Raw genomic sequence first — 20,598 nt, 5'->3', positions numbered from 1 at the left:
ATTTATCTGACATATTAGTTACAAGTTATTTTTAAAATAAAAGATGTATAATAAACAATAATGATTAATAATGAACGACCCGAAAGTATACAACTTGATTAGTATTAGCTTCACCTGGAGCTGCCACACACCTGTTACTGCTAAGACATTAATGCATCAATAGAAGTCATAGTCCAATAGTATAATATGTTATAAGATTGATAGGGGTCAGTGTGCTTAATACGTCTTTTTTATATACATACATTAAACACATATTTGCTGATACTAGTAATACCTAAGTAATAAGTAAGTAAATGAGTAATTCTGCACATGAGTAAGATGTTGTCTGCAGCACTGGACAAGCCGGGGATCGAACCTCCGACTTGCCTGTCACTCAACCTTTTAGTAAAAAAAAAAAAAAAAAAGAAGACCAGAAACTACGATTTTACGTGCTCGACAGTGCTCCCGTTTAAAAGGAAAACCAAGCCAATGACTAGGTAATAAATAACACAGTGGCGGCTTCAACATGTCTCCTCTAGCTTAACAATGATTTACGGACAATTCACGGAGAACGGTCAGGTAATTAACATTAACATGGCGTTCATGCTACACGACCCCATCAATGTTGTGACGCTTAAACACGTACTGGACGTTTAGCATTTGCAAACCTTAACGTTTTTACTCTTTGTTTACGTCGTGAATTTTTTTTTTTTTTTGCTTCAACTGTGCCGCTTAACGCGATTTGTTTTTGTAGCAAACGTTGCATTAATTTAAGCTATTCAATAATTTGCAGCCGAGTTATACCTAGACATTAGACTGCTGTCTATAAAACAGTTCCTGTTCTGTGACGCTAGAGGTCAGTCTGAGACAGAATCGGGAGAGCAGTCCCTAAACCCTCCTCATCTCGCGCCGTTTCCACGTGACTCGTCTGTAGCGGCGTCACCAGTATTACGATGGCGTGATCAAAATGGCCGATCATATTAGTTGTAGGTATCGCCCGGCTAGCTCAGTCGGTAGAGCATGAGACTCTTAATCTCAGGGTCGTGGGTTCGAGCCCCACGTTGGGCGCTGACATTTTTCCTTGTGTTCACTCGACGAGGTTGGGGTTCTCAATAATGATTAATGTGGCCATAGTTTTTCGGTTTCATCTGAATCCGCTATATTCAAGGGATTATTTTTACATTTTAAAACCTCACCTTAAATCTGTGGAGGAGGGGAGGAGTGGAAACGCCTGTCAGTGACCACAAAAAACAGCAAATCATGTGAAGTTAAATATAACCTAATGCTGTGATTGCTTATAAAGTGTTTTATCAGGTCAAGGCAATTTAAAAGCAATAGTTTGTGTTTGTTTTATTATCTAGAGCTAGGCAATACATATAACATCAAATATCACATAGTATTTTTACGTTCATAAAATTGGATTTTTGCTAAACACTAATCAGTAACATGGTTATAATAACTGTGTAACGTGTGCAAAGGAAAATAATAGAAAAGCTTGAACAGTCTGGTATGTCAATTACGTCACTTTACTGAAATGCAGTCTTTAAAACCAAGAAAAGACACTTATACAATATTGTAGTCTCATATCACAACATCAATATAAAGCAGTCCGGTATAACAGAATCTATTACAGCCATGCAAATCACCAAAAAGTAAAGTCAACAACTAATTATTATTATAAGGAAAACATCAAAAGATTGTATTCATGGCAGGGTTATTATGCAGGTTTTTTTTATACATATTATTTTATTTCGACCACTGTGTATTTCACTGCTACTGATTGTCAAAAGGGTATCCTATTGTGTTTTATTATTCATTATCACCATAGCAGCACAGACATTGAAGAGGAGACCCTTAATTAAACTTTATACAAAGCTCCTCCAGTATACAAAAAAATATATATAAGTATTTCTTCTCATTAAAGAGGAGGAGATACATACGTATTCTAATTGTTTTTATTGTACTATGTTTCGTCACTCACTGGTCCATTAAATACTAAGGTTATGAACAACAGTAATGTGTGACATGAAAATTCTCATAACCATCCTCAAGGTCTTTTTTGTCTTTCCTTTTCTGTTTTTTTGCAAACAGAAATGCCGAAATAGGTGAAGAGCTACAGCCTCTTCTTTCTCTGGAAGCGGCCAAGAAGGAGGGAGGAGTTTAAACAAAGGCCCTCTCCACATAAAAAAAAATGGAGGCTTGTGCAGAGAAGCCATGGTGTCCTGCTCCTCACAGTCTGCATGCCGCCATTTCCACTTCAAAAGCCTTCAAATGAGACCACTCCGGGCAGGTTCTACACTTGGAAGCTTCACACGTTGTCACACTTGGGTTGGTATGTCAAAATACTCGTATTAATCGTGTGATTTTATGGTTTTAGGCCTAGCTCTCTGCTTATTTTTCTTCCCCTGTCTCTGACACTCACAGTGCTGCCCCTGCCTGCACTGAACAAAGATAATTACTCAGGAAACATTTCGGCCAATCAGACGCGGCCTTGTATCCTGCCTGCGAGGAGAGCGACCAGTCAGGATCCGGCTAACAGCACTGGGGCCTGATCGCCTTGCCTGAAGAGCGGAGCCTTCCCTCGGCTGAGGGCTGAGAGTGTCCTCCATGTTTTATAAGTGTTGACATAACAGTGTGTCAGGCAGCCATGCATCCACAGAGGTAAGCTCTGTCTTTCTTTTAATCTCAACTCTGTGATAACAACATGGCTTCCTTCTTGTCGTTGTGGTGACTGTAGGTTTTCTCATGATGAACGTGCACACCTTAAGAAAAAAATCTGTTTAGTGTGCAGGAGGAGGAGGAGGAGGAGCTGTGGTGGATTGAAGGCCTCGCCAGGCCTCAGTGCTCCACAGTGCTGAGGAGGAGGAGGAGGAGGAGGGTGGGGGGTTGGGTAACGACTCTCACCCTTGCTCTCTCTCTGTGTCTCAGGGTCACATGGGTGCCCCAGACAACCAGGCTGCCATACAGGAGGCAGAGTGGACCATGGCAAATCCTTTTTTTTTATAATGCAAAGGAGCGTTAGATTTAAAAATGGCACCCACACCTCCCTTTTCTGTTGTGGCAGTCCTGTGTTGTAGCCTGGCAGAGAAAGAATGGGGGATGGGCAATGGAGGAAGAAGAAGAGGAGGAGGAGGAGGGCGGGTATTATGTACCCTTTGTAAGTGGATTGGCTCTGCGCTGTTTTCTTGTATATCATGCCAGGCCGGGGAATAGACGTGGGGGGCAACAGACGTGCTTGTTAGGAGGACGGGGGAGTGCAGGGCACGACTCAGTACTAGTTCTCAGTCTGAATATGTGTATGTGAAAGAATAAATTGTGCGACTTTGTACACATTACAGAAAACAGTACTGGCGGACGGATGGAGTTTCTACACTCCACCACCCCCTCCCCCCGATGAGAGGAAGAGCAAACATGAAACAAACCTTTTAGTTGAAAGGGGCGATCCTCCTCCAGTCGAATCTTTAGGAAACGAGAGACCTCGGGACGCAGGTTGCTTCCATTTCCAGTCGTAGGCCTCGTTGGGTTTCGCAGCCCGGGGCTTTGCTCTTCTCTGCAGACCTATTGTGAAACTGCTTCCTCCCATCGTCAGACAGACAGTGGCCATTTTGTGTTTAGAGAGCTCTTCTTACACATCAGACTGCAGGGGCAGAGGAACAACATGAGACCTAACAGGTTTTTACGTGTGTGTGTGTGTGTGTGTGTGTGTGTGTGTGTGTGTGTGTGTGTGTGTGTGTGTGTGTGTGTATGTGTGTGTACGTGCTGTTTGCATATGTGTCAATATTCTCTCTTTTTCTCTTATGGTATCGTGATTTTTCAGTTTTACACACATAACAGACATTACATATGTAAGATACAGATTTTTTTTTTTCTCCAAAAATGCAGTTTTTCTATCAAGATATTTGATATGAAATCTAAGCAAGGACATGGTTTGTGAAGGGACTCTACAGTTTGTTGGCGTTTATATATCTATTTAGAGCACTCACTGTACGTTGTGTTACATAATGTATCACCGGTTTTGCAGTCTCAACTGCGTGGGTAAAACAAAGAGGGTTTTCTTTCTCTTGTGGCCTGATACGAGGCGTGTTTCATCTGCACAGCAGCCAGAGAATAGTAGCCTTGCAATCAGTGTTTTTGAGACTAATTCCCCTCAAAAACCACAATCAGGAGTCAACTTTTACTGGAGTGAGTTCACTCCACGGTGCTTGATCCAGCCAGTAATATAAACGCTCCGCCGTTGGTGAGAAATGTCAGCAATGTGTAACGTCGTGGTGTCGGGACAAATAGCACGGCGTAGGTTGAATAGCAGAGCCACTGAGTTATGCATCACACCCACAAATATAATCTCCCAGAGGGCCTTTCATTCAAATCCCCTCTGGTTTTGACTGTCCTACTCCAAGAAGGGCACGCTAAAGTAAAGGAATATAAAGCGTTTAATGCAGGGGGGAAATCTCTGCATTGCAGCAAAAAAAAAAAAGCTTTTTAAGAGGAAGAGGGGAGCCTGCACACTGTGATCCGTGTAGCATAGCACAGCTGACCAATAATGTTCCACCCAGTTGGCCCTCCAGCCAATTGCAGCTGCAGTTGAGGTTAAAGATTGACAATCGGAGGGAGAGCAGCAGGGAGAGCAAGGGCCTTCTGGAAAATTCCACAGCCATCTTTGATTCACCCTTTGCAGCCTTATGTAAAATCCAGGTCAAACCTTTCTTTTAATACAGGATATTCTGTACATGCTTGTGCTGTAGTTTGGTGTTGATCCATTGTTTTAACCATTTTAAAGGAGTCATGCTAAGATGGATATCTTTATCTAGTTTAAAGAGAATCATGAATTTATTACATGTAAACTAGGATCTTATTCCTTCTGCTTATAATTGTTGTGCTTTTGTTGATTTTTCAGGAAGAGCAGAAGTTAATAGTTTCCATTCCTTCATTTGTCTGCATGCGATCATTGGTCTTGTTGAAGCTGAATGTCTCTGGTCTTTTTTTTTTTTATCACAAAGCTTAATAATCTCTCTGGGATTTCTGTGCGGCTAAATGAGTAGGATGTTTTGTAGTCGATGGTATTAATCCCAAGAGTTTGCAGTGGCAGTTCCAGAGCAGAGAGAGTGCATTAATGATGTTTGCATCGAATGGCTTTTCCTCAACTGCCATTTAAAGAGGCCGTTTGTCCGTTTGATGTGAATGAACTGCACATTCTTCAAAGCACAGAGAATAGCTTTGCCAGGATCTCTGTGTGGCTTCACATTGACGGTCTCTCTTTCTTCAAAATGAAATCTAATTATTCTATGACAGCAGTATTCAGGGAAGGAGGCATGCCAAGATCGAAGACATAAAAAAAAAAGAAAAAAGAAAAAAGGGAGATGAGTGCTTCTCATTCTGCCGGATTTTCTGGTGTCTCCCTCCCCGTGTTTCCTCCTCCCTATCGTTTGTGATCGGCAGTGGAGGTTTGTCTTGACATGGCGTAGTGTGTGTTTTTATGTTTTGTTAAATGTTGGACTGTAATCTCCACAGATCTCTCTCTGGTCCTCCTGCATGGATGTGCCAGTGCTTGAGTCTGAGCCTCGGAGTGGGGGATGGGGGAGAGGGGGGAGGGGAGCAAGCTGTGGCCTCCATTTTCTGTGACGAGAGAACCCTGCTCGTCTCTCACTGGAGTGGAATCTGAAGGCATTGAGTCAGTGTTTTCCTTTTTGTCCATCAGGTACTGCTTGCAGAGGGGGAATACTGTCAGTGTTTTTCTTGAACCCGCGTCTCTCTCTTTCTCTCTGGAATACATCCCAGAATCTGCTGAGGATTTATTTGCCTAACTCTCCTTGTGTGATGGATCATAGCTCCTGATCTGAGAATGTCCTCTGGATCAGCAGACTTCTTCACCATTGCTCACCCTGGCAGTTGCAGCAATGTCTTGTCATTAAGTGCGTGTGTGTATATTATTCAGGGTTGTGACACTGTGTCCAGGAGCTCTGCCTGGTGATGGTGAATGTTCTCTTTTTTTTTTTTTTTTTTCCAGGGCTGTGGTACACGTAGCAGAGCGGCTTGGCTATCGTAGTCTTATTTTCATGTGGGCCTCGTTTGTTCACTCAGTCCGGAACAGGAAGGCCCCGGGAGGGGTTGGTGTGTGTGTGTGTGTGTGTGTGTGTGTGTGTGTGTGTGTGTGTGTGTGTGTGTGTGTGTGTGTGTGTGTGTGTGTGTGTGTGTGTGTGACTGTTGGCAGCCTGAAACCAGATACCCACATGCCATGTTCTTAAAGAAACTCTGCGGCCATATTTGCCCTTTTTCTTTTTCCTTTTCCTTCTTTCAGAAAAGACAGGTTATGATGCATTTGTGCTTTTGAGTTTGATAAGCTTCCTGTGATTGCCAGTTCGAGAGAACAAGGAATGCGTTTAGAACAGCCTTGACGCGTCGGCTTGGTCACAGTATCTGGTATTTTGTCTGGCAGAAAGAATTCAATCATTGTTAAAACCAGAGTTGTGCAACAAACACAGAGGTTGACTCGAGTGTAGGTTTAATCTCTGATGTGATCACGGCTAATCTTTGAGTTGAGTTCGTCAGGTCTGATTCATTAATCCCTTTTTAGGACACGTTTTAACCTCCCCGTGTGTCCTGAGAGCTGACATTTGGTCCTTTTGTGTGGAATGTCTCTTTAAGGGTGGAGGAGGGGACTCTGAGAGCATTCCTTTACTTTCAGAAGAGAGAAGAGAAAAAAAGCTTATCCCACAAATGTGGTTGACCTTTGAGTCATAGCCTGTAAACCCATCATCCTAGCTGGAAACCAGAGCTGCGGCCAAAGCTATGAACTGGTCAAGTGTGTGACCTGTCAGGGGTCCTTGGGAGGGTTTTTCGTCCCGCGGCTTGTGAATAAAGGCTACATCCTTGGAACAAGGCCCTCTGTTGATCTGACAAAAGGAGGAGCCAAAAAAACCTCAAAGACTTTCATTTATCGCCAGACCTCCTTTCTTCTCATCCTTTTTTGAAATAGAAAAAATCTGGACTGGCCTCGCTGCATGTTGGGAGACACTGTGTTATTCGCTTTTTGGATTCCTACATTATTCATGGGTTTGTTTTTCTATGATATTCCTATTGGCCCGTTTACATCGGCTTTGTAAACGCAGCAGCAGGAAAAAAAGGCAGATTTTTTTTTTTTATACCATCTTATGTAACGCCACAACTACCTAATGTGAATATTTCCGAAATGGTGAACACGTGGTGCCAAATGAACAGAGTTGCCGTTATAGACATAACGTGCTTTGAGTATGCATGCGGTGAAGCTGCAGGAGGGAATTATTTACATCGACCTCGTTTCGAGCTGGTTCCACGTATCTCTTGCTGCCGGTCCCTGTGGACGGGGGCCAAGTCCTTCGTGTCCTCTTGTTGTTACTGAAGCGGCTGGAGAGGATCGCAGACTGCCATTCGTCATGAGACGATGTTCCTCCAGTAGTAGAGACCAGCAGCTCCTTGTGACTCCCTCCTTACAGCTCTACGCACTGTTCCATCACAGCAAAGTAGCAGCCAGAGATCAGCTCCTTTATCGCAGTGCCATCTGTAGCTGCGATCTCTCTCCTGAAGGACGGAGTTGCAGGGCGATGAAACCGGCCCTACGTGTTGTTGTGAATATCAACTTGTGCTTTAGCGGGGGAGCAGCGTTGCCATGGCGATTGTTGCCATTCTCCTCTCCGGGAACATAAAGAACATATTCAGACTCATTTGTCACCGATTGCATGAGAGGGGGGGGGGGAAGAAAAAACAGGGAGTTTTTTTAAAAACTTTGCATGCATCGTGTCAGGGATGTGCTAAAAAAAATCAAATAAAACAATAACAATGGAAAGCCGGCAGAGTCCCTATTGACGGATCCTCTGGGACCCCGGGTGCCTTAGGTGGTGTTCCACTTGTTTACTGTTATGCTGATGTGGTTTCAGAACACCCTTTCTGATTTAGTGTCTGCCTCTCTCTCTTCTCCGGGTGGCTCTCGTTCGGCGCTCCGCAGTCTGGCCGAGGAGGAGATAAAAACGGAGCCTGACGTGGTGGAGGGGATGGAGGCGTCCGTGCGATCCAGAGGTGAGTCTTTCCGAGGCCGAGAGCGCCTCGCGTTTAAAGAGTTTAAACTTCTCGGCGGTCTTTGGCAGAACGTAAAAAAAGGTTATTTAACGGCACGTCGCAGAGAGCAGTGTAATGCACGTTGTGGGTCTCTCAGGACTGCAGAGATAATCCATTATGCCTGGCTGCCTGCCGGTTTTGTGTCAAGTATCAACACATACAGTCTTGTTGGTTCAGAGGGAGCCCTTCAGCTATTTGTTCCTATAAAGTGGGGAGCTAATGTTTAAAGGGCATCTTCAATAGCTGCATTCAAATCAGTGTGATTGCTGTCAGTACTTGACACAATTCTAACAGCTGAGCACTACATCCAACTACCAGACTTTCTCATCTTGCACTGACTTGAATTTGCACTTCCTTGGTTTCCCTAAGCTCCAACAATGACGGATAATAGAGATGACGTATCACGGTTCATGCTTGTATCCTCCTCCTTGGTTTTTATTCAAGAAATGTCTAAATTACGGCTGTGACACCTGGTTTCTTTTAATCCTCTTAAGCGCGCGCGGCAAACAATGCCGGTTGCTTCTCCCATCGTGCGATGACCTTATTGTCTTTCTGCCTCCAGTCCCAGATCCTCCAGGGTCAGCGGAACGAGCCGTGGCGCCGCAGAAGAGGAAGGTGTCCAGTCCCACCCATTCCTCCAACGGACACTCTCCCTCGGACACCTCGCCCAGCCCCGTCAAGAGGAAGAAGAAGCCCGGGGCCATCAACTGCCACAGCAAAGACCAGGTAAGTGCTCTGGTGCGCTCTGTTCAAGATCTGGCGTGCTCTCAAAAGGCCGTGGTGTACACGCGCTGTGCTTTCACACCAGAACGTGGAGTTGGACCGAGAGATGGAACCAAGAATAATTATATGACATTCAATAGTTGACTCATCGGTAAGATTTAGACTACTAATCTCATGTAACGTTGATTAGTCGTTTTTTCGTCTTTTCTCATGCTAAACGACTTATTTCCAAGACGCTTATAAGCACATTTCTGCAAAACACCAAATTTAAAGCGGTGCCTTTTGAGAATTTCTTTGTGGAGAAACTAAGTTCTACAGATTTGTCGATTTAATACTTAAGTCGAGTGTTGTCGACTAAAGTGTTTATTTGGTCCAAAACGGCTTCAGGGCAGATTAGGCTCAAAATAAATAAATTTGTAAGACTTGTTGTCCGTCCTGGTCTTTAAATGAGGATTTAATTGGTATTGTTTGATACCCAAGAAGTGGCACCAAAAAGTTAAGTAGAACAAATTCTAAAGGAGCGCTTGAAAAACCTCTTGAAACCACCTTCTCCTCTCTCATCGCCACATAACCGGCCGACCACGGCGAGTTACAGGAATTGTTGACGTTGTCACAATGACTGGAGGCCGCGCACGCTGCAGAGGTCAAAGTTCAATGCGTGACTTCTTTCTTGGTCGACACCACATTGCCCGCGAGAGCACACCAATTTAGATTTTGAGTGCAGCGTACTGTCCGCTTAAAGACGGACGAGCGTGAATGTGAGTTACCTGCTGTGACGTGCAGACGTATGGTCGTGAATGTTGTGCAGGCTTTTGAGTGCATTCTCAGCTCACGCTTACTTTAAGTTACTTTTTAGTCATTTTGCATATTTTGTATAGATCACCTCTGGTCATTTATGTCCTGTTGTTTGGCTAAGTGTTATGCACTGTGATGATGTATGACTCTGATGCATATGTTTTCAGTATTTGCCGAATTAACATTCCTATTTAACAATTAGTCATCTGTTGAACTTGCACGATTCTAGCGTTGTGTTTTTATATGCTTTGATTGGCTAATAAGCTGCATTTGAATTTTACCGCAACTCCTATTAAATTAATACCTAACACTGATTTTGGTGTAAGCTTTAGAGCTTAAGATATGTTGGCTATGTCATCTTGAGCTGTGAACGCAGATGCATCAGCTTCTATTCATCCATCCAATGCCATCGTCGGCAGAGTATTAGGTAGTTTCTCAACAGAGAACCATGTCATGCATTGTGTTAACCCTCAGATGAAATGTGAGCTTTTTAATTATAACATATAAAAAAAAAAAACCTACACTCAAGCTCACACTCTAAAAACCTGTTGGGTGACTTTTGTTTGACTCACAATTGAAACAGTCTTTTGAAAGTTAACTTTATGACCGTCACCTCCCTCTCTGCTGCTCACCCTGCTTACCTCACCTTATTGCTGTGTTGTTGTTGTTGTTGTTGTTGTTGCACTGCACCTTTTTTTGTGTTCCTGCGTGTTTTTTGAAACCTGCCCCCTTGTTTCTCTTGCCTGCATTTCAGTCAGAGCTAAGACATGGCCCCTTTTACTATATGAAGCAGCCAGCACTCACCACAGACCCTGTTGATGTTGTACCGCAGGACGGAAGGAATGACTTCTACTGCTGGCTGTGCCACCGCGAGGGCCAGGTGCTCTGCTGTGAGCTCTGCCCCAGGGTGTACCACGCCAAGTGCCTCAAACTACCAGCCGAGCCCGAGGGCGACTGGTTCTGTCCAGAGTGTGAGGTATCTCGCAGAAGACGCGGGCGAGCGCGTGTGTGTGTGTGTGTGTGGCTGTGCGCAGGCACAATCCTGCAGGGGTGTCGGACCATGTGCAGTTTCAGACGGAGAAAAGGAACTAATGGGGGAAATCTCCTGCCTGGTTTTTGTGTCTGTATTTGATCGAAAGTCCTCCAGAGCTCTCCTGACACATGGTGTGACACCCCGGCAAGCTAACTGCTCACACTGCAAGTTTTGAGAGATTTAATCTGCACTATGCAGCATATTCAATGTCTGTCTAAGCTAAATCAAAAGAAAGCAGGTAATGTAAACTAAAGTTGTAGGTGTGTGTTCATAAGGGCCTCATTCACCAAAGAGTTAATGTTCTTAAATTTGTTCTTGAGAAAGTTCCTGAGAAAAGTCTTCGTTGGATTCAGGACATTCTTCTGAAACCGCAGAATCGTTCGTACCTGTTTACTTATGACGATGAATACCATTGTCAAGGTGTGTGTGTGTGTGTGTGTGTGCGTGTGTGTGTGCATGTGTGCGTGTGTGTGTCTGCCAGTTGATCCGACTCAGCATTGGAATACGCCCTGAAAATCTCCATAAAAGGGCATGAGAAGGGCCTTCTGCACACACAGACATTGAAACTCCCAAACAATAAGTCCAGAAAGGGCGGAGCACAAGACCCAGATGTAAAAAAAATAAAAGTTGGAGATGCAGGAAGTGAATGCCAGACAACTTGTGTTGCAATTGAAATGCTCCTCCATATGTTGTCATGTATAAATGAACCTAAAGTTAACACTGTTAGGACTACTTTATTACTATAAACCAATTATTTAAACAATTTGGATATGAGTGACTCTTTTCATTATTATTTTTAATCCTATGTTATATAACTGTAGAATTAAAGAAAATTCTGTATTTATTTTTGCACAAACTTGTGCTTGTAGATTCGGTTACATCAACTAATCTCAAATAAACAAACGTTGGTGAACGTCTGAATCTTTGAAAACTGGTTAAGTGTGAAGTTTTAAGAAGACATTTCTCGTCAAGAGCAGTTGGTGAATGAGGTCCAATGTGCTTTTGATGCGTGTTCATTTCATGATGTGTTCATTCATGGCATTAATTATTAAACAATTATTATTTATTGTTGCAGAAAATAACAGTCGCTGAATGCATCGAAACCCAGAGCAAGGCAATGACGATGCTGACAATAGACCAACTCTCCTACTTGCTCAAATTTGCACTTCAAAAGATTAAACAGCCCGGGGTAAGTCTTTAAAGATCTTACCTTTAGTGTGTGTTTGTGTGTGTGTGCGGCGCCTCCAAAGCAAATGTGTGACATTGAGCTAAATAAATAGGATTGACCTGACGTTACTTTGAGATGCAAAGACTAAAAATAAACTTTAAAAATATATATCCAGGAAATGAAACTTGCTGGCTGACGCATCCATTTTATTAATTTTTTTTTCCATGTTTGTCTAAACCGAGCAGACTGAGCCTTTTCAGAAACCCGTCGCCCTGGAACAGCATCCGGATTATGCAGAGTACATCTTCCACGCCATGGACCTGTCTACTTTAGAAAAGGTAATCTTGTTGTTTTTCTTTCTTGAATACAGTAAAAGAAGTTTGCAAAAAGTCTTTAAAAAATGGAGACAATAAACAGTTGTTTGAGCAGAAAGGGACAGCCAACGCCTGTAAAGCTTTATTGGGAATGTGTGTGTGTGTATACTGTATACATGCACACAATACAACTTTACTGTTCACCAGGTAGAACATTTTCTTTTGCTCACCAAACAACAAAGACGCACAAGAACATTTAACTGTGAAACAACATTTAACATATAGAACTAATGCCGTCCCAAGATGGAGCAGAGATAATAACTGTAGAGTTCACCACAAGAAAAAATACACATTCAATAGGTCAAACAAACTTTGGATCAAAGTTTGCGGCCCCGTTTTTACCAGATTTGACTATTTTTCAGTGAAGTATCTCATCTTTGATTTGTCTTATGTTCACTTCTTCATAGAATATCAAAAAGAAGATGTATGGCTGCACTGAAGCCTTTCTAGCTGACATGAAATGGATCTTACACAACTGCATCATCTACAACGGAGGTAGGCCATTTTGACACACATCCCTAACTCCTCTACTCTGCTAATTAAAATAATCCGACTATAACTTTTATTGTGACTTTATTCCAGGTAATCACAAATTAACGGCGACTGCAAAAGTCATCGTCAAGATTTGTGAACATGAGGTAACAAAAGCTTCACCTAATTATAAAAGCAAATATAATATATATTTACAAATTAATTGCATCTCTGCCATCTGCTATGTGTTCATAGATGAATGAGATCGAGGTGTGTCCAGAGTGCTACCTGTCTTCATGCCAAAAAAGGGACAACTGGTTTTGTGAGCCATGTGTAGGTCCTTACACTATCCTACATATTGTATTTATACATTTTAGGTTTGATTTTCTGATCTGTGAGGTATTTGACTGTTTTGTTTCGTCCCTTTTTCACAGAGTCCCCCCCACCCTCTGGTCTGGGCGAAGCTGAAGGGCTTTCCCTTCTGGCCAGCGAAAGCACTTCGGGACAAGGACGGACAGGTAGACGCACGCTTCTTTGGGCAGCACGACAGGTGAGAGAAGCTTGTGAGCGTCGTTGAGGATCTCCATCTCCATCGTCATTAATTATCCTGGTCGTTGTAATGTGGTGAATGTTTTTGTTTCATATTTGTAGGGCCTGGGTCCCCATCAACAACTGCTACCTCATGTCCAAAGAGATCCCTTTCTCCGTGAAGAAGACAAAAAGCATTTTCAACAGCGCCATGCAGGAGATGGAGGTCTACGTGGAAAACATCCGCAAGAAGTTTGGCGTGTTCAACTACGCGCCCTTCCGCACTCCCTTCACGCCCAACAACCAGCTGCAGATGTTACTCGACCCCTCCAACCCCGGTGCCGGCACCGTGAAAACGGAGAAGCCGGATAAACTGCGCTTCAACTTCGACATCACCGCGTCCCCGAAGATGGTCCTCGGCAAGAACTCCGCGCCCAGCGGGATGAGCCGGAGGGTCTCATTGACGGACATGCCTCGGTCTCCCATGAGCACTAACTCCTCCATTCACACGGGGTCCGAGGGGGAGCAGGATATGGAAAAGCCCGGCAGGAACCCCGCCTTCCACTACAGCACGGGAGAGGAATCAATGGACTGTACTGGTAAATAATCTATAATAATAGATATTTCTATAATGGCTTACTGGTAAGAGTTGAACCTGCAGAAAAAGTACGGAGGCTTGACAGAGCTTTATAGCAAGTTCCAGCTCTTTGTTTAGTTGTTCAGGAGTTAAAAGAAAAGTGAATATTGGCATTTACATTTATGAATGGTATGTCAATGTTGTGTTTACAATGGGATTGCCCTAAAAGGGCCAATTAAATCCGTTATTCCAGGGCTTAAATGAGCCATGAGAGGAGCGGTGTCCTTTTTTTAAACAATATTTTCCATTTGTAATTGCAGCGTCTCCAATCTCGGGTAAGATGGGTTCTGCAGGCAACGCGGCAGGCAGCCCGAAGCCCTTCAACCCCGGACTGGTCCCCAAGCTGGAGAGGGCCGCAGGCACAGGCGGCATCCTCAACCTCAACCTGGGTCAGCTCCAACTGCACAACTAATACTGTACTGATGACGTCAGAAAAGGCGAACAATCGAGACATCGTTGCCAAGCTAGCTTATAGTTTTACTTTGTTTACTTGTTCCTTTCAGATCGGGTGAAGGCAGAGATGGATCTGAAGGAGCTGAGTGAGACCGTGCAACAGCAGCAGCAGCAACAACATCAGCAGCAGCAACAAGGAGCATCAGCTTCCCTCCCCACTCCAAAGAGGCTCATCAGGAGCCTGGACAAGACCATCGAGAGCTGCAAGGCACAGCTCGGTACATACACAATCACCTTTGGTGCAATGTCCTCGTACTGTACAAAAATAAATTTTCCAGTAATTTCAAGAATATTTCAGTTTTTTTTGTAGTTCATTTGCAGGAAAAATCCAAGTTTAAAGTTTGATACAGTTACTTTTGAGTGTGTAATCTTATATTTTGTTTAATGTTGTAATTAAATTGACCCAAAAAGCTGACTCATGTGATATCAGACAAAGTGTGTCCTGACTTAGGGTTGGTGATTGTCAGGCTATTAGCAAAGGCGACTATTTTGTATTCTTTATTCGACTCTGTCTGACAGAAAGTGTTTCAACTCTTTTAAAACTTGTAATCACTAATGTGTGTTTCTCCTTTCAGGGATCGACGAGATCTCTGAAGATGTGTACAAAGGTGTGGATCACAGCGACTCTGACGACTCTGAGAAATCGGACTCGAGTGACAGCGAGTATCTCAGCGACGAGGAGCACAAGCCAAAGAGCTCCGTCCAGGACGACCAGGACAAAGCGGACAGAAAAAGGCCCAAAGCGAACGCGGATGGCGAGATTAAGGAAGGGGTTCCAGGGAAAGCGGATAAACCCCTCCCTGAACTTGTGTTTAAAGACAAGCAGGGGGCCAACGGCCTCCAGGACAAGCCCAGGACGCCCCAGACCCTCGCTGACAAACCCAAAGCCCAGGACGAGGGCCGAGCAGCAGCGGCCGAGCAGGACTCTGACTCTGAAAGGGAGCTGGTGATCGACCTGGGAGACGAGCATGGAGGCCGGGACTCGAAGAGGGCGAGGAGAGAGCCGGGAGCTTCTGCGGCTAAAACGCTCAAAGAGCCCGCTGTTGCCAAGCAGGAAGGTGAGGCCTTTCACACGCCGGGTCTATTTTCTCCTGAGGTTCTCATCATGACTCGTGTGTCAGTTAGAAGGACAACTGGGAGGAAATAATATCTTTTGAAATGTTGGAACACAAAATGGTGAAGTGCAGTGTGAGCTTCAATGCAGGTCCACCACAATGAACTCTGACACTCTTGTGTTTAGGGTGCTGTCTGAGGCACTTTTCCCCTTTCCATTTTCCTTAATTATATATTCTATGGATCAGGGATATCTGTGAAAAATCCCCATATATATTTATATCTACTATATAAAGTGTACAAACTTTATCATCACCATTTTCTTCATAAATAAAAAACACCATTACTCTTTGTGGATACAAAAAGGATTATTTGAAATATAAATTGCCATAAAACTTACAAAAATGAGAATTACGTTCCAACCAAATTAAACAAAACAGACCTGAAACGCACTTACCAATCATTTGTTTTTTATAACTGTATTGATAACTATATTTAATTTCAATGTCTGCACTTGACCATAACACATTCCTCCATTATTATAGTACTCACAGATGTAGTATTAAACTAATACATACAGTTTTTTTGTTTGTTTCATTGACTACATTTCAAAGAAGATTTATCTGAACTCTTAACATTCACTATTGAACTCCTAAAATAGTTGTAAAAACCATGGACAGTTTAAAAAAAGGTGTAGAAATCGTTTTTTTTTTACTCCACATGTTCTTATGCTAGAAGTGGCTAATGTATCCTCAAGCATGTGGTTTGAATACAGAAGAGGAGGTTCGACAGGTCTGGTGACCTCGCCTCTTTCTAACCGGAGTGTCATCACACTTATGTACTGATGTTATGTATTTCTCTGCTCAGGTAAACTTCCTTCCTCTGCTGCAGCGGCTGCTCCGTCACGGGACTCCGCCCCCAACCTGAAGGACACTTTGCAACCGTCCGTCACAGCAGCCGTCAACCCTGTTTCCACTGCGGCTTCCGGCCAGCCCGGTGCCACCACGGCGACCGGCGGCTCCACCGGCGGCAGCGCACCCTCCCCCTCCTCTGCGACGTCCCCGGTACCGGCGGCTGTGAAGAAACAGCGCCCTCTACTGCCCAAAGAGACGGCTCAGGCCGTGCAGCGGGCCGTGGTGTGGAATCCAACCAAATTCCAGACCTCCTCTCAGAAGTGGCACATGCAGAAGGTGCAGAGGCAGCAGCAGCAAGGAGATCAGTCACCGGTGCAGACGCCGGCCCAGAGTCCGGGGCCGACGCGCAGCCCGCAGCAGGCGCAGTCCACACAGCAGAACTCCTCCAGCACCCGCTATCAGACCAGACAAGCTGCCAAGGGTACACGCACCAGCATGACCAATCGTCTGAACATAACACTTAAAACACAAGGATGAAATGTGTATTTCAATGTATTGTTTCCTTTGCATTATCCCCTTCAGTGCAAAAAGATGTGCCTCAGAGTGCTTCCTCATCAACGGCTTCCCAGGTCACATCTGGCAGCTCGTCGTCAGCAGATGTGCAGATCCCCACAGGCTCAGCAGAGGTGGCTGCGGACATAGCCAAGTACACAAACAAAGTAATTTGGCCAATTTTTACTGTATAAATTTAGTAGCTGCTCTCTTTGGTTAAAACTGTCGGCTAATATCACGTGTTTTTGCTGAAACTCTGCAGATTATGGACACAATAAAAGGGACAGTGACCGAACTCTACAATGATCTTTCCAAAAACACATCAGGAAACACAATTGCAGAGGTAAATTCTGGCATATGGACTGGTGCTTCTTTAACACGTCATAATAATATTGGGCCAGTTTTAATCTCTGTGTATTTCTGCCACAGATTCGACGGCTAAGGATAGAGATCGAGAAGCTCCAGTGGCTACATCAACAAGAGTTGTCGGAGATGAAGCACAATCTTGGTGAGTTTCCTGCTTCAGGAATGTCTCGCCTCACCTCAGAGTTCATGTGCGACTGGACTGGCCTTTTTTTTTTTTGTGCAAATTTTTGTTTATTCTCAAAAGCAGAATTTACAGTTGCACATTGCACATGTCATTTTTTATTTTCTCCCCCCCAATACAGAACAAATCTCACTGCTTCAATTGTCAACAATCGCACTACTGTATTAATAGCTCAAGTATACACAAAAGTAAAAATGGTGTAGGAGGGTATTACAGACAAACTGAGACCAGCAATTAGTTTTAGAAGTTGGAAGTTATTACCATTATTAATTCCTACAACAGCGTCAAGATGACCTAATTTAAATAAATGCTAATTAAACTGTCTAAGGCCACAGAAACGGTTTATGAATCTAATGAGAGAGTCTTCAATTTATCAAAGTATTGTATGATCGGGCCCCCTGAATCGGCCTTTTTTATTGAATATTATGTGAACACACAAGTTTATGTTGTCTCTTATTAAATGCAGAACTGACAATGGCAGAGATGAGGCAGAGCCTGGAGCAGGAAAGGGAGCGCTTGGTGGCAGAGGTGAAGAAGCAGACAGAGGTGGAGAAGCAGCAGGCGGTGGACGAGACCAAAAAGAAACAGTGGTGCGCTAACTGCAGGAAGGAGGCCATCTTCTATTGCTGCTGGAACACCAGTTACTGTGATTACCCCTGCCAGCAAGCCCACTGGCCAGAACACATGAAGTCCTGCACACAGTCAGGTAATACGATGACACTCACGGCTCACTAGCGCGAAAATCTAAGAAAAAAACTGTCTGAACAATGTATAACACAAATATTCTATTATTTATGATTGATAATTGATTTAGACTCAGAATAAAAGTTGTTTTTTTGTTTTGTCTCAATGTGAACACTTCCCACTTCAGTGTTTCCTGTTGCACATGAAGCACACAGTATCTGTTCCTCAAGTACTGTGAACCAAACTGAAATGTTATTTGACATGAAAGACACAATAAAGTAACTATGTAATACACTGTACTGTCATCAGGATGGATAATTCTCCTGATATAAACGTTTTTGTACTTTGTCTGGCTTTTTCTTGTGTATTATTAAAAAACAAACAAAAAAAAACATGATTCTAAATTCCTTGTTAATTTTGTGAAATAGTAGATTAAAACTGTCTTTGGTAACTTATATAGGAGTAAACTTTGAAACTATATTTGGACAGTACATGAGACAAAAAAATCAGGTCCCTCTGCCTAATTTCAGTGCACTTAATTAATTAATGGCATTTGCAAGATTCCATCGCACTTGAAGAAAAACGACCAATCAGAGCCGAGAAGTCTCTTAACGCAGGATTGATCCAATATGAATCCAGATGATGTGACTGTATTGTCCTTTTTTATATTGCCTCAAATGTTTTCAGAAACATTTTTTTGGCAACTGTTTGTCAAATGAGAGTTTGCTCTGGCAGGTTGGCGGTGCTTGGTTTTGCCTCAACTGTTTTCAAAATGGCGGTTGGATAACAAACTTTCAAAGTGACAGTTAAAAAAAAATCTGCCTAAAGATGCAATTAGTAACTTAAAAAAAAAAATCCTTATATTTTTTTAAAGAGAATCTCTATCTATTTTCTTTTGAGTCTGGTGTGAAACTAATATGATTAAGAAGGGTTATTTCATTATTTATTGTTTTGAAACCGGAAAATTATCTCACCACACTGCATATATTCAAAGAAATTATTGGAAATGCAAATTCCAAGGCAGATTCTTCTCAACGTGGTCTATATTTATACCACAGCATCTTTTAATAGATGTATATTTGACATGAAAGAGTCTGTCATTCCTCCTATGAACTCAGCCCCGCCGTCACCTCGACACTCAATCCTTCAAAAGCTCATATAATGTATCTCGCCAACTGAAAAAGTACAACTTTCCGATATTAACAGAAAGCTTACCTCATCGTTGTTTGAGAGACACCGCCTTGCCTCTGACGGCAAATTCTGCCAATTCCACAGTGTCGATGTTCTCATTTTGTATTCTTGTTTTCTCCTTCCAGCCTCTTCGCAGCAGGAGCCGGAAGCGGAGTCCAACTCGGACCCTTCAGTCAAGTCATCGAGCCACTCTCCTGCCAAGCAGATCCTGACCCCTGGGGCAGGACCCTTATCAGACAAAAGCAACTCTCCCCCATGCATCGACAAGGGCAAGGACACCGCTAACGTTACTGTGACCTAACCGCCACACTACAGATAAACTCTCGCACATTTTGCCAGACCGCTGTGGGGCCTGTCGCGTCAAGGTGTATGGCGTCAAACTTGGTGCTTGAAGGCCCCGCAGCTCTGTGACAAATCACTTAGATTTTTCCATTCCCATGTGTACATCTGCTTGGTGGACTCTTTTTTTTGTTGTTGTTTGTTTTCATCTCTCAATTGCAGTTTCCACAAGTTTGTGTTCAGGTGGATTCACAATGTGAAAGTAGTCTGTCTTGAGAAATAAAATGTGAGGTTGTATGTTTTCATATTGTAGTTTTTGTTATAGCTCTGTTACCACTTTGTTTCAAGTCTGAACAAGATTGTATCGACCCACAGAATATTTACACTTTTCAATGCTGCTCTTAAATACTTAATTGCTGTATCATTTAGTGGATTTATCTCAATATTATGAGACAAAAACAGCCACCAACAGTTGATATTCATTTATCATGGTGCCATCAGAGTTATGCAAGTTTGTTTAAACTATGTCCACTTCATGTCAACTGAGATATTTTATGTAATGCAAGTTTAAACTTAATGTTTTCAACTATGTCAGCGGGGAGGGGCATTTTTGGCTCATACCAACTTTGTATTGTAGTTAAACATTGTATAGACCTACATAAAAAATATCTGTGATTTATTAAAAAAAAAAAAGAACTGAAAAATTTAAACTGTACAAAGTTTTTGTAAGAAAATACCTGAACAATATTTATAGTGTTATATGTTTTTATAGTATGTTTAATGAAAACACATTTCCATGTGTCAAAAAAAAAAGAAGAAAAAAAGAAAGTTATTTGAAAATAAATTACTTCATATGAATGTCAGCTCTAAGCGAAGCCTCTGTTTAATTTGTGATCCAAAGCTGGTGTGAATCCTGATCAGTCTGTCTGTGAGAATTGGGTAGGAATAAATAGAAATTGCATTTTGGCTGGATAATATTTCCTGTGCGCATGTCTGTTTTTGAGCTTGTGTTCGTGTTTACATATTGTACATACAATAAATGGACTCGTGAAGAAAAAATTAAAATGCTCTGATCAACTTAACGCAGTGCACCTTGATTCATTTAGACGCCTTTTCCTGTGGCGATGACCGCACTGAGCAAACTATCGCCTTCCGAACCGGAAGCCACGGGGCTTTCACGCTCGTGGCT

General features: G+C 43.0%; 1 protein-coding gene and 1 non-coding gene across 8 annotated transcripts; both read left to right on the top strand.

The window, feature by feature from the left end:
• The first annotated feature begins 409 nt into the window (after positions 1-409).
• On the top strand, positions 410-20,491 carry LOC137799997 (MYND-type zinc finger-containing chromatin reader ZMYND8-like). Of its 7 annotated transcripts, none has more exons than XM_068596951.1 (22): positions 410-476; positions 2,071-2,311; positions 2,404-2,640; positions 7,958-8,028; positions 8,630-8,793; positions 10,340-10,561; positions 11,694-11,807; positions 12,032-12,124; positions 12,568-12,655; positions 12,743-12,798; positions 12,887-12,964; positions 13,066-13,181; positions 13,283-13,758; positions 14,057-14,185; positions 14,300-14,467; positions 14,825-15,307; positions 16,170-16,637; positions 16,739-16,875; positions 16,971-17,051; positions 17,138-17,216; positions 17,722-17,961; positions 19,256-20,491. In XM_068596951.1, the coding sequence occupies exons 3-22, from the start codon at positions 2,627-2,629 to the stop codon at positions 19,429-19,431; spliced, it is 3,453 nt and encodes a 1,150-aa protein (XP_068453052.1). In that variant the 5' UTR covers positions 410-476; positions 2,071-2,311; positions 2,404-2,626; the 3' UTR covers positions 19,432-20,491. The 7 variants fall into 7 exon arrangements, with proteins under 7 accessions (XP_068453052.1, XP_068453056.1, XP_068453055.1 ...); XM_068596955.1 differs by having other exon boundaries at positions 471-558; positions 10,418-10,561; XM_068596954.1 differs by lacking the exons at positions 410-476; positions 2,071-2,311; positions 2,404-2,640 and adding an exon at positions 4,016-4,671.
• trnak-cuu (transfer RNA lysine (anticodon CUU)) lies at positions 975-1,047 on the top strand. Its single transcript has one exon. It is a non-coding gene; the product is annotated as a tRNA-Lys (tRNA).
• Positions 20,492-20,598: the final 107 nt, after the last annotated feature.

The sequence above is a fragment of the Clinocottus analis genome, unplaced genomic scaffold, assembly GCF_023055335.1.
Source record: "Clinocottus analis isolate CAN_PGR_092001 unplaced genomic scaffold, fCliAna1.0.p SCAF_4, whole genome shotgun sequence".
Taxonomy (NCBI): domain Eukaryota; kingdom Metazoa; phylum Chordata; class Actinopteri; order Perciformes; family Cottidae; genus Clinocottus; species Clinocottus analis.
The sequence above is the reverse complement of the archived record's forward strand: the minus strand, read 5'-3'. Positions and strand labels throughout refer to the sequence as shown.

Coding starts and splice junctions, on each gene's coding strand:
- LOC137799997 (XM_068596949.1), top strand. CDS start 5,550: ATGGGGGAGAGGGGGGAGGGGAGCAAGCTGTGGCCTCCATTTTCTGTG. Junction 5,675..7,957: donor TTTTCCTTTTTGTCCATCAG/GTACTGCTTGCA, acceptor GGCGCTCCGCAG/TCTGGCCGAGGAGGAGATAA. Junction 17,052..17,137: donor CAGGAAACACAATTGCAGAG/GTAAATTCTGGC, acceptor TTTCTGCCACAG/ATTCGACGGCTAAGGATAGA.